The sequence below is a fragment of the Erythrolamprus reginae genome, chromosome 1 (assembly GCF_031021105.1).
Source record: "Erythrolamprus reginae isolate rEryReg1 chromosome 1, rEryReg1.hap1, whole genome shotgun sequence".
Lineage (NCBI taxonomy): Eukaryota > Metazoa > Chordata > Lepidosauria > Squamata > Dipsadidae > Erythrolamprus > Erythrolamprus reginae.
The window spans coordinates 28,498,584-28,511,340 of NC_091950.1; the positions used below are offsets into that span (position 1 = coordinate 28,498,584).

Genomic DNA, 12,757 nt, shown 5'->3' on the forward strand with positions numbered 1-12,757 from the left:
TAAGTATGCAGTCACCCTCTTTCTTTGTAAAATTACAGGAAGTCCAAACAATATTATCTTCCATTTGAAACTCTTGTGTTTTCCTTCTGCTTCTTTCACATTTTCTCCTTCCACAAAGGATTTCTGGTGGAAGAAGACAGCTATGTAACATTTCTTTTTATTAATAGCCTCTAGTACTTGCCCATAGAAAAGCATTACCGTATTTTCCAAAGTATAACACGTACAGGAGTATAATGCACACCTTAGTTTTGGGGGAATAGTGGGGATTCATCTGGCTAGCATCCTTAGCCTGGTCAGATTCAGCACATTATTTTATCCCCTGGTTAGGGTTGAAAAATATCTTCGGAGGGAGTAGCAATGAAAACAAACCTGCAAAGATTTAGGGCTGGGAAAAAATCTTTTTTGGAGGGAGCAGCAATGAAAAAATCCTAAGAGCCAGGAAGTTTGTTAGCACCTTGTTAGGGCTGGGGGGGAAAAGCTTCAAAAAAGCTACATTTGGCGTTTAAGACGCACCCAAATTTTCAGCCTTTCTTAGGAGGGGGGAAAGGGTCCATCTTATACTCCAAAATATGGCATTTAATATGGAAATAGAAAGTGGAATTCAAGATAGTAATGTGTTGTAGTCTTTAGAAAACATTAGCTTACACCTCAATATAAGCCAAATTTGGTCTGTTCTTTCTTAACTAGGTAGAAGAAAGAGCCAAGTTTGATGGCATTTTTGAAAGCCTTTTACCAGTCAATGGTTTGCTTTCGGGAGATAAAGTGAAGCCAGTATTGATGAACTCCAAACTACCTCTTGATGTCTTGGGAAGGGTAAGCAAAATTCTGCCTTTTTTTCCCTCTCCATCCCCATGATCTGAGTGCATTACTTTGGCCTTCTGGTGCTTTCAATTGAGGCAAATATTTGTACTAAGGTACAGCAAAATTGGATCCTTCCCAGAATTTCAAGCAACCTAGGCTCTTCAAGTTCGATTCCGATTTATTTATCTTGCTGCCTTAAAGAATGAGAGAACTGAGAAACACTCCACTGAAAGACCTCACCTACAAAAAGATATTGACAAAATTGAACGGGTCCAAAGACGGGCTACAAGAATGGTGGAAGGTCTTAAGCATAAAACGTATCAGGAAAGACTTCATGAACTCAATCTGTATAGTCTGGAGGACAGAAGGAAAAGGGGGGGACATGATCGAAACATTTAAATATGTTAAAGGGTTAAATAAGGTCCAGGAGGGAAGTGTTTTTAATAGGAAAGTGAACACAAGAACAAGGGGACACAATCTGAAGTTAGTTGGGGGAAAGATCAAAAGCAACATGAGAAAATATTATTTTACTGAAAGAGTAGTAGATCCTTGGAACAAACTTCCAGCAGACGTGGTAGATAAATCCACAGTAACTGAATTTAAACATGCCTGGGATAAACATATATCCATCCTAAGATAAAATACAGAAAATAGTATAAGGGCAGACTAGATGGACCATGAGGTCTTTTTCTGCCGTCAGACGTCTATGTTTCTATGTTTCTAACTGTATTCAAAATAAGATTGCTCAAATATTAGTCTTTCTCACTCTTTTGCATGTGCTTTTAAAATCTATTTGCCATACTTCTTGCCTTATGTTTTGTTGTTAATCAGCGATTTAAGTTTTTAATTTGTTAATTAGGCTATGGTCAAGTAATTATTAGACTTGCATATGAGGGAGGGGTAGAAAAAGAATTAAGCAGCTGAATAAAAAATCTGGGATTATCCACGACAAACCATAATTAAATGTCTTTCTAAAATGACAACATTCCTTTCAAGGACTCTTCTGACACACCCTTTTCCCTCTTGCCTTTGTGTCCAAATGATTGTAGGTGTGGGATCTCAGTGATATCGATAAAGACGGCCACCTTGACCGAGATGAGTTTGCCGTGGTAAGTTCCCTCCGCTTGCTCTTGTCATGTAAACCGAAGGGGATTCCTGAGTTCCTCGCTTTTCAGGTCAGGGACAATGTTATGTCCCAAGCCTTCATTTGCATAGAAGAGGTAGATCACAGTAGGAATCCACACTATCCAACTCCTTGGCTAGTTTTCCTTTTTCCCAGGGTTCTCTCCACCTCTGTTAGTCCAGCCTCCCTCCCTCCAGCCCTTGCCTGACCTGCTCTCTCATGCTTGGCACTACCTCTCCGCCATCTTCCCTTCCTCCTCCTCCTCCTCCTCTTCCTCCTCCTCCTCCTTGTTGCCCTCTGCAGACGTCTTTTCCCTCTGGGCCTTGCAGGCGATGCACCTGGTCTATCGTGCCCTTGAGAAGGAACCCGTCCCCTCTGTGTTGCCCCCATCTCTTGTTCCACCTTCCAAGCGGAAGAAAGTGCCAATCTTCCCTGGGGCAGTGCCAGTTCTTCCAGCCAGTCCTCCCCCCAAAGACAGTTTGCGGTCCACTCCGTCGCACGGCAGCATCAACAGCCTCAACAGCACCGGAAGCTTATCTCCCAAACACAGCCTGAAGCAAACACAGGTAGGTTTTGCCTCTGGCACAGAACGCCAGGCTATTGCGCAAAGGTGAGCCGTGCCCCCTCTTTTCTTTTTCTTTTTTAAATTGGGAGTGTGTTTGTGTGTGTGTATGTAGGAAGGTTTGTGTCTAGGACAGGGGTGTCAAAGTGAAGATCCACAGTCACTGAATTTAAACATGCCTGGGATAAACATAGATCCATCCTAAGATAAAATACAGAAAATAGTCTAAGGGCAGACTAGATGGACCATGAGGTCTTTTTGTGCCGTCAGACTTCTATGTTTCTATGTTTCTATGGCCCACGGGCCTGCCCTGGAAACAGTGAAGGATTTAGGGGTAGTGATTTCTCACAGTCTCAAAATGGGTGAACAGTGCAGTCAGGCGGTAGGGAAAGTAAGTAGAATGTTTGGCTGCATAGCTAGAGGTATAACAAGCAGGAGGAGGGAGATTGTGATCCCGCTGTATAGAGCGCTGGTGAGACCACATTTGGAATACTGTGTTCAGTTCTGGAGACCTCACCTACAAAAAGATATTGATAAAATTGAACGGGTCCAAAGACGGGCTACGAAAGTGGTGGAAGGCCTTAAGCATAAAACTTATCAGGAAAGACTTAAGAATTCAATCTGTATAGTCTGGAGGACAGAATGAAAAGGGGGGACATGATCGAAACATTTAAATATGTTAAAGGGTTAAATAAGGTTCAGCAGAGAAGTGCTTTTAATAGGAAAGTGAACACAAGAACAAGGGGACACAATCTGAGGTTAGTTGGGGGAAAGATTAGAAGTAATGTGAGAAAATATTATTTTACTGAAAGGGTAGTAGATGCTTGGAACAAACTTCCAGCAGACGTGGTCGGTAAATCCACAGTAACTGAATTTAAACGTGCCTGGGATAAACATATATCCATCCTAAGATAAAATACAAGAAATAGTATAAGGGCAGACTAAATGGACCGTGAGGTCTTTTTCTGCCGTCAGTCTTCTATGTTCCTATGTTTCTATGAAGAAGCAGCCTGCGGTGCCTTTGCCAATGAAAGCAGAGCTCAGGAGTCCACTTTTGCTGGCAAAGTGCTTGGGCCACCACACACAGATCCTGGAATGAGTGAGGTCAAGCTGGCCATGCCTCCCCTCCCTCCTGCCCCCTTCCCCAAGATCAAATCCAACCCCGATGTGTCCCTCAATGAAATCGAGTTTGACACCCCTGGTTTAGATCTTTATAATTGTGACATGTAAGTATGGGAGATCTGACTAAAAGTTCAGTACAGATTTCCCTATTTAATATAACATTTGTGCCAAATTTGATTCCACAACAATTTAACTCAGTATCCTACTTCAGAAAGGATTAGTTGGTTATCTGAAAAACTTCCAAAATAATGGACAAAACTCTTCTTTCATAGACAACAGAAGCACTGAGAAGCAAATTACGTTATTTGAACATAATGCCTCCACAAGTGACTGGTAGATTGGCCATCATTTGAGATCTTTCTAAGGATGCCACCTGTAGCTAGCCTTTCTGGCTTTAAATGCTGGCCTTTTTAACTCTTTAACTCATTATCAGTGTAACTTAAAAGAAACCTCTTAGCAGAGTGCTTGCAATGCTTCCAAATTGCTCACGATGGATGATTTCTGGGATTGAACAGCAAAGAAGCCTCTTTCCAGGACCTTTATTCTGAATGATTGAAACCAAAGTTGGTTAAAACAATGAGCTTAATTTTTAGATAAACTTGTATTTGTGAAGATACTGGGGAAGCTGGAAGGAGTAGTGACGTACAGCCCACAGCGGGACAATTTTTCTGCCCAAGTAACTTTGGAGAAAGTGGGCAGTGGGATGCTTTTTGTCTAGGATGTAACCTCTTACATGACCCTTCCCTCTGCAAAATCAGCCAGTTTAAGAGGCTCTGTTCTTAATTCAGCCGTCTGCAAACTGGGTGGTGCCATTGACTGACAAGATTCGCTATGATGAAATATTTCTGAAGACAGATCTGGACCTGGATGGCTTTGTGAGCGGCCTGGAAGTGAAGGATATTTTCATGCACTCGGGGCTTTCCCAGAACCTCTTAGCACACATATGGTACGAATTTTCCTTCCCTTCTCTCTTGCGAGATGAGGTTTCCCAATCAAAAAGTAAAATTGTGTAAAATTGTCCTTTTTATTGGTTTATGGAAAGCACAGGAATTGCTGTCTTGAGATTGAACAAGCTATGGAATCAGCTGAAAGCCTCTTAGATACAGTGGTATTTGTATATTTGTATTTTGTATTTATTAGATTTTTATGCCGCCCCTCTCCGAAGACTCGGGGCGGCTAACAACAATATAAAAAGACAATGTAAACAAATCTAATATTAAAACAGTCTAAAAACCCCAATTTAAAGAACCACTCATACATACAAGCATACCATGCATAAATTCTATAAGCCTAGGGGGAAGGGAAATTTCAATTCCCCCATGCCTGATGACAGAGGTGGGTTTTAAGGAGATTGTGAAAAGCAAGGAGGGGGCAACTCGATATCTGGGGGGAGCTGGTTCCAGAGGGTCGGGGCCGCCACAGAGAAGGCTCTTCTCCTGGGTCCCGCCAAACGACATTGCTTAGTCGACGGGACCCGGAGAAGGCCAACTCTGTGGGACCTCTACTTATGAACTTAATTCTTTCCGTGACCAGGTTCTTAAGTAGAAAAGTTTGTAAGAAGAAGCAATTTTTCCCATAAAGCAAATAATCCGTGCGATTAGGGAAACCACAGGGAGGGTGGAGGCCCTCTTTCCTCCCAAGAGATTCCTAGAGAGGCCCCACGAAGGCTTCTCCCTGGCTTTTCGAGCCCTGTTTCCTTCCAGGAGATTCCTAGAGAGGCCCCACAAAGGCTTCTCCCCGCCTTTTCCTGTTTCCTCCCAGGAGATTCCTAGAGAGGCCCCACAGAGGCTTTTCTGGTTAAAGTTTCGGAGGCTCGGGTGTGTAAGTGGAAAATGGTTCTTGAGAAGAGGCAAAAAAATCTTGAACACCCGGTTCTTATCTAGAAAAGTTCGTAAGTAGAGGCATTCTTAGGTAGAGGTACCACTGTACTCTGCATCTCTTGAACAGCAATTGTCTATTGAGCGGTCTCTGCAAGCAGTCTATTGTTGTTGTTTTTCCGGCAGGGCATTGGCCGACACAAGGCAAATGGGGAAGCTCAACAAAGATCAGTTTGCACTCGCCATGTACCTCATCCAGCAGAAGGTCAGCAAAGGCATTGACCCGCCACAGGTGCTGCTCCCAGATATGATCCCTCCTTCCGAAAGGACTACTCCTGTCCAGGTGAGCTCATAGCACAGACATCTATTCTGACACTCTCATTAAGGACCTCGCTTGCTTTTCCCCTCTGGCAACTGATAAGGTTGCAGGGGGAAAAAGTTCTTGAACCTATTTACTGTTAAATGGTTTTTTCCTTCCTGCTGCCAAAAACACGGGACAATATTTGGAGCCAGAAAGGTAGCCCTGTTATAATAATAATAATAATAATAATAATAATAATAATAATAATAATAATTATTATTATTATTATTATTATTATTATTATTATTATTATTATTATTATTTATTGGATTTGTATGCCGCCCCTTTCCAAAGAATCGGGGCGGCTAACCACAATAATAAACACAACATGTACAATCCAATAATAAAAACAACTAAAAACCCCTATTATAAAACCAAACATACACACAAACATACCATGCATAACTTGTAATGGCCTAGGGGGAAGAGCTATCTCAACACCCCCATGCCTGGCGGTATAAATGAGTCTTGAGTAGTTTACGAAAGACAGGGAGGGTGGGGGCAGTTCTAATCTCTGGGGGGAGTTGATTCCAGAGGGCCGGGGCCGCCACAGAGAAGGCTCTTCCCCTGGGGCCCACCAAACGACATTGTTTAGTCGACGGGACCCGGAGAAGGCCAACTCTGTGGGACCTTATCGGTCGCTGGGATTCGTGCAGTAGCAGGCGGTTCCAGAGGTAATCTGGTCCATTGCCAATGTTTTTGTTTCAAATCTATATACTGTTGAAGGTCTTTGGTCTGTTCATTTGTAACCTTCAAATGAGAAAAATAGGAAAAAATAGGGCAATGATGGTGAACCTATGGCATGGGTGCCACAGGTAGCACGTGGAGCCATATCTGCTGGCAAGCGAGCCGTTGCCCTAGCTCAGGTCCAACATGCATTTCTGTGCTGGCCAGCTGATTTTTAACTTGTACAGAGGCTCTGGGAGGGTGGTTTTGGCTGCCCGATAGTCTACTGGGGGCATGGGGGAGGGTGTTTTTACCCTTTCCCAGCTCCAGGGAAGCCTTTGGAGCCTGGGGAGGTCAAAACATGAGCCTACTGGGCCCACCAGAAGTTGGGAAACAGGTCGTTTCCGGCCTCCAGGAGGCGGGGAAAGCTGTTTTCGCCCTCTCCAGGCATTGAATTATGGCTGTGGGCACTCACGCATGTGTGATAGTCTGCCCGCACTCTCTTTCGACACCCAAGGAAAAAAAGATTCGCCATCATTCATATAGGGCAACAATTATTGAACCATAAACTCGCAAATGGCTTAATTTACAGAATGCCCAGGCTCCTTAAGAGTAAAATTTAGAAAAGTTGTGGCCACTTCAGGACCTCCGCTACCCAACTACACTACCCAGAAACCTTTAGGTTGTATGGTGGAAGGGAGGTTGGGAAGTGGGTATCCCCACTCTCTTTCCTGCCCGCCTCCTTTGGCCCCTGTGCCCAATCAGCTGCCAGCAAGCCTCACTGAGCGGGCAGCCATTGGCTGATTTGGAACCGAGGCCGATATTTGTAATGTTTTAATGGCGGAGTCCATTGAGGGAAGGATGAGTGACTCGGATTCAATTTTACTCATGGTCTTATTTGTTTCCCAGCCTCTCAGCAAAGTGGCAGGGAGTTCTGCAGGTCAGTTGAGGAGGCGGCAGAGGCGGAAGCGGTGGCAGCTTCATCAGGCTCTCCTGAGGGGAAGGGAAATGGCACAAGCCTATATCATCATCATCATCATCATCATTATTATTATTATTATTATTATTATTATTATTATTATTATTAATTAGATTTGTATGCCGCCTTTCTCCGAAAACTCGGGGCGGCTCACAGAGTAAATACAGTATAAAAATACGGCATATAGTACTAATACAGTGATCCCCCGGGTATCGCGATCCCGATCATTGCGAACGGCTATATCGCGATTTTTCAACCCGGAAGTAAAAACACCATCTGCGCATGCGCGCCCTTTTTTCTATGGCCACGCATGCGTAGATGGCACCGGGCAGATCAGCTGCTGGGCGGCTTCCCTGGGTCTTCCCCCTCTTGCTGGCGGGAGGGCGAGAAGCCCCCCCCAGCACCCGCTCGCCCGCCGTTCGCCGCTCGCCCACCCTTCGCCCGGCCACCCGGGTTCGGGGGGGTGCTGGCAAGCCCCCCATGCCAGCGGCGACGTTTTAAAACAGCCGCGCGGCTTCCCAACTGAGTCCCGAAGCCAAACGTCAAAGGCGAACTTCCGCGTTTGGCTTCGGGACTCAGTTGGGAAGCCGCGCGGCTGTTTTAAAACGTCGCCGCCGGCATGGGAGGCTTGCCAGCACCCCCCGGAACCCCAACCCGGGTTTGGGGGGCTGCTAGGAAGCCCCCCATGCCGGCGGCGACGTTTTAAAACAGCCGTGCGGCTTCCCAACTGAGTCCCGAAGCCAAACGTCAAAGGCGAACTTCCGCGTTTGGCTTCGGGACTCAGTTGGGAAGCCGCACGGCTGTTTTAAAACGTTGCCGCCGGCATGGGGGGCTTGCCAGCACCCCCCGGACCCCCAACCCAGGTTTGGGGGGCTGCTAGTAAGCCCCCCATGCCGGCGGCGACGTTTTAAAACAGCCGCGCGGCTTCCCAACTGAGTCCCGAAGCCAAACGTCAAAGGCGAACTTCCGGAAGTTCGCTTCAGGACTCAGCTGGGAAGCGGTGCGAGCGAACGGCGTGGGCGGGCGAAGGGCGGGCGCGCGGGCAGGCAGGCGGCGGACAAGCGGCGGGCGCGGCAGCAGCGAGGAGTTTGCGTGGGCGGCGGGGAAACCCCAATCTTCGGCTCCTCGCTGCTGCGGCGGAAGTAAAAACACCATCTGCGCATACGCAGATGGTGTTTTTACTTCCGCAGCGCTACTTCGCGAAAAACCGATCATTGCGAGGGGTCCTGGAACGGAACCCTCGTGATAATCGGGGGACCACTGTACATTAAAAATTATAGCTAAAACCCCTATGTACTGTATTACTCAATCAAATAGTACAATCACACCATGTATCACAATTATTAGTCGGGGGGGGGGGTGGCAGATTTAATTGCCCCAGGCCTGGCGACATAGATGAGTCTTAAGACTCTTGCGGAAGTCGAGGAGGGTGGGGGCAGTACGAATCTCTGGGGGGAGCTGATTCCAGAGGGTCAGGGCTCCCACAGAGAAGGCTCTTCCCCTAGGCCCCTCCAAGCGACATTGTCTGGTTGACGGGACCTGGAGAAGGCCAACTCTGTGGGACCTAACAGCCGCTGGGATTCATGTGTAGAAAGAAGAATGGGTTGCCTTAAGTACACATACATGTATAATGATGTCCAAAGGCCAGGCTTCAGCAATTCAAAAGCTGACACTCGCGAACTGCTGTCTCTAAATCAGGGGTCTCCAACCTTGTCAACCTTAAGACTTGTGGACTTTAACTCCCAGAATTCCTCAGCCAGTAAAGCTGGCTTTAAGACTTGTGGACTTTAACTCCCAGAATTCCTCAGCCAGTAAAGCTGGCTTTAAGACTTGTGGACTTCAACTCCCAGAATTCCTCAGTCAGCAAAGCTGGGTTTAAGACTTGTGGACTTCAACTCCCAGAATTCCTCAGTCAGCAAAGCTGGCTTTAAGACTTGTGGACTTCAACTCCCAGAATTCCTCAGCCAGTAAAGCTGGCTTTAAGACTTGTGGACTTCAACTCCCAGAATTCCTCAGCCAGTAAAGCTGGCTTTAAGACTTGTGGACTTCAACTCCCAGAATTCCTCAGCCAGTAAATCTTGCTTTAAGACTTGTGGACTTCAACTCCCAGAATTTCTCAGCCAGCAAAGCTGGCTTTAAGACTTGTGGACTTCAAGTCCGCAAGTCTTAAAGTTGACAAGGTTGGAGACCCCTGCTCTAAATCACCCTGGCCCAGATGCCGTGAATTCACCCTCTTGCTTGTCCCTTCTCCTGTTCTCTTGTTTCCTCTTCTCTCTGGTTCTGTGCAAGGCTGTTCCAAGTCCTCTTGTTTCACTGACTTTGGCCTGAGCTCCTGCCCCTCTGTCCTTTTTTTCCTCTAGACTCTCTCAGGCTACTTGGCCTCTGTAGGAACCGAGATCTCGACACTCACAGAAATGCGCCGTGTGAGTAAACGGGGGGCGCTCTGAGGAACGCAGCCCCTCCCCATCAAACCTCAGGTGGCATTTGCTTTGTCCATGCAAAACACCTTTTGTTTCCACCTAAGCAGCTTTGTGGAGCTTCCCCACATGTTGCAGACACAGGGGCTTTCGGTGTGTGTGTGTGGGGGGGGGGGGGGTGGCTGATAAGAAAGAATTCTGCTGTTCTCTCTATAAAGAATTCCTAAAAACAGCTCAAAATGGATAAAAGTGGATCTTGATTCAGATGGGTTTTCTTTTGCCGGCATCCATTGCGTGGGGGTTTTTTTTCTCTTCTTTTTTATACTGTATTCATCCTTGTCTTGTCAGGCTTTTCTTTTTCTTTTTTGCTATTTCTGCTGCTTGAAACTTTGGATTTTTGCAAGGTGATTCACCAGCTGGGTATCTGCGTGATTTAAGAGTTGCTCTATATCCCATCCCATATGCCACATGGGCTGCAGTTGTGCATTTGTAGAGTGGGAGTGCAAGGAACCTGCCCTGTGCTTGATTCAAAAGTACTTAAATGTCCAAAACGTATGGGCTTGTGAAGCTGGGTGTGACAGGGGATTTGGCTGCTTTAATGGGACTGTTTACTTTCTAACAGGACAGCTCGAGTTCTGTTGGGTCAGGAGAGTTCACTGGTGTGAAAGAACTGGACGATATCAGCCAAGAGATTGCACAGCTACAACGGTAAACAGTTCCAGCAACCCAGGCCGCCAAATTATTAATGGTTTTATAGAACCAGTCCGAACTGGGAGGAATCCGCCTCTGATGTAGTTCCTCATTTTTCCAACCTCGGAAAGATAGAAGGCTGAATCAACCTTGAGCTGCAGCCCGTGGTTTGGGGATCGCTGAGCTAGATGAAGAAAATCAAATACGTATGCCATGGTTTTTTATTTTTTTAATTTTGTTTACACTGTAGAGAGAAATATTCTCTGGAGCAAGACATCCGAGAAAGAGAAGGAGCTATCCGGCAGAAAACCAATGAAGTTCAGGTAATTCTATTATTTATTTATTATTAATTGGATTTCTATTTCTATGCTGTGAATGGCTCTGTCTGTCTGTCCGTCCATGCGTCCGTCTGTCTGTCTCTTTGTCTCTTATCAGAACCACAGTTTAAAAGCTATAAGATGAACTAAATACTTTACCCAAGAGTTATAAGACGAACTAAATCCTCTACCCAAGAAAAACCATTTTTCTCTTATTAGTACCAATATAATATCATGATCTTGATATGCTTGATATATATAATGATATACACGATGTAAAACAATATCATGTGTATAAACAGTGTTATTTCTTTATATACCACCAATACATACTTGACAAATAAGGAAAGAAAAATAATAATAATAATAATTTTCTTCACAGAAAAACAGTTTTTCCACCAAGGGCTTGAGGATGGATTTTTATTATTATTATTATTATTATTATTATTATTATTATTATTATTATTATTTATTAGATTTGTATGCCGCCCCTCTCCGTAGACTCGGGGCGGCTCACAACAGTGATAAAAACAATACATGGTAACAAATCTAATAATTAAAATCTAAAATAACAGTTTTAAAGATAGATAAAATACATACACACAGTTATATCATGCAAAAAATTACATAGGCAAGGGGGAGATGTCTCTGTTCTCTTAAAAGGGTTTCCCACTTTCTCTCTTCTCCTGTACACATTTTTCAGAAAAAAAGAAAGAATATAAGATTTTATTTATTTATTTGTTTCTTTACTCTAGAATCCAACTAGTTATCCTGCTATCTATCAGAACACATATATCAAATAGCATTCCCTAGATTTAAGGGAGGACTCTAAATAATCCCTTTTCTCTCATTGTGTAGGTGACTGCAGTGTTTTAGCATTGGCAACGGAAAAGATTTTGTAGGAGTTGCTGGGGAATAAGCCCGGATACCCTGGCAGTTGATCTCTTTTTTTAAAGTTCTTTCAGTGATCCAATTGAACAAGGCTTCGAAAATGATAAATGACAGACAGTTTTATAACACATGTGGAAGAGGAATTTGTGTTCTGACCTAGGTTTCCTGATCAATAATACAGTGCAAAGTCTTTTATTTTATCAGCTGGTAATTATTTTCATTCCCAGCTGCAATGTCCCAAACAATGATAAGTCCGATAGCACGTGAACCTTGATTTTCAGCCCCCAGATATCAGATTCTCACCACCCAGCACCAGCTCAAGGATACCTTCCCCTCCTCCCCAGGGAAGAGACAGAAAGAGAAAGGGAGGGAAAGAGAGAAACAGAGAGAGAGAGAGGAAGAGGAAGAGAAACAGGCAGGAGGAGGGAGGGAAAGAGAAAAGAAGAGAAAGAGAGCAATTGAGAGAGAAAGAGATATAGGGGAAGAGGGAGGGAGGGAAAGAAGGGTGGAAGAGAGAGGGAAAGAAAAAGAGAAATGATATTTCAAAAGTTTTTCTTTTTTTATTGTTGCTATTGTGGTTGGTAAATCTACAGTAACTGAATTTAAACATGCCTGGGATAAACATATATCCATCCTAAAATAAAATACAGGAAATAGTATAAGGGCAGACTAGATGGACCATGAGGTCTTTTTCTGCTGTCAATCTTCTATGTTTCTTTAATATTTCAAAAGCAGGGAAAAATGAAAGGGCCTAAAATGTTCATTTATCAAGTTTTCATTAGAACAATTGGCTGAACTCTTTGTTGTTTATCATTATTTTAGATAGTAAATACTCATTATTCAGGTTAAATTGCCATATTGGCACTTTGTGATAATTAAGTGGGTTTAGGAAGGGAGACTAGTATAGATGTATTCCAAGCTTATTTTGCTCTCATTATCTAGTCATACCCTTACCGGGATTTGAACCTGGAGAGTCTGTGTGTAAGGCCAGGTGTGCCGCGAGGCGGTTCG

At 44.5% G+C, this 12,757-nt stretch overlaps 1 protein-coding gene across 5 annotated transcripts in view; it reads left to right on the top strand.

Moving 5' to 3' along the window:
- The window catches only part of EPS15L1 (epidermal growth factor receptor pathway substrate 15 like 1), an 89,393-nt gene that overhangs the window by 21,074 nt on the left and 55,562 nt on the right, over window positions 1-12,757 (top strand). For all 5 annotated transcript variants that reach the window (XM_070748423.1, XM_070748414.1, XM_070748452.1 and 2 more), the window contains 7 exons: window positions 688-813; window positions 1,851-1,910; window positions 2,254-2,490; window positions 4,397-4,554; window positions 5,612-5,768; window positions 10,471-10,556; window positions 10,789-10,861. In XM_070748423.1, coding sequence (XP_070604524.1) covers window positions 688-813; window positions 1,851-1,910; window positions 2,254-2,490; window positions 4,397-4,554; window positions 5,612-5,768; window positions 10,471-10,556; window positions 10,789-10,861 — 897 coding nt within the window. The remainder of the gene's footprint in view (window positions 1-687; window positions 814-1,850; window positions 1,911-2,253; window positions 2,491-4,396; window positions 4,555-5,611; window positions 5,769-10,470; window positions 10,557-10,788; window positions 10,862-12,757) is intronic.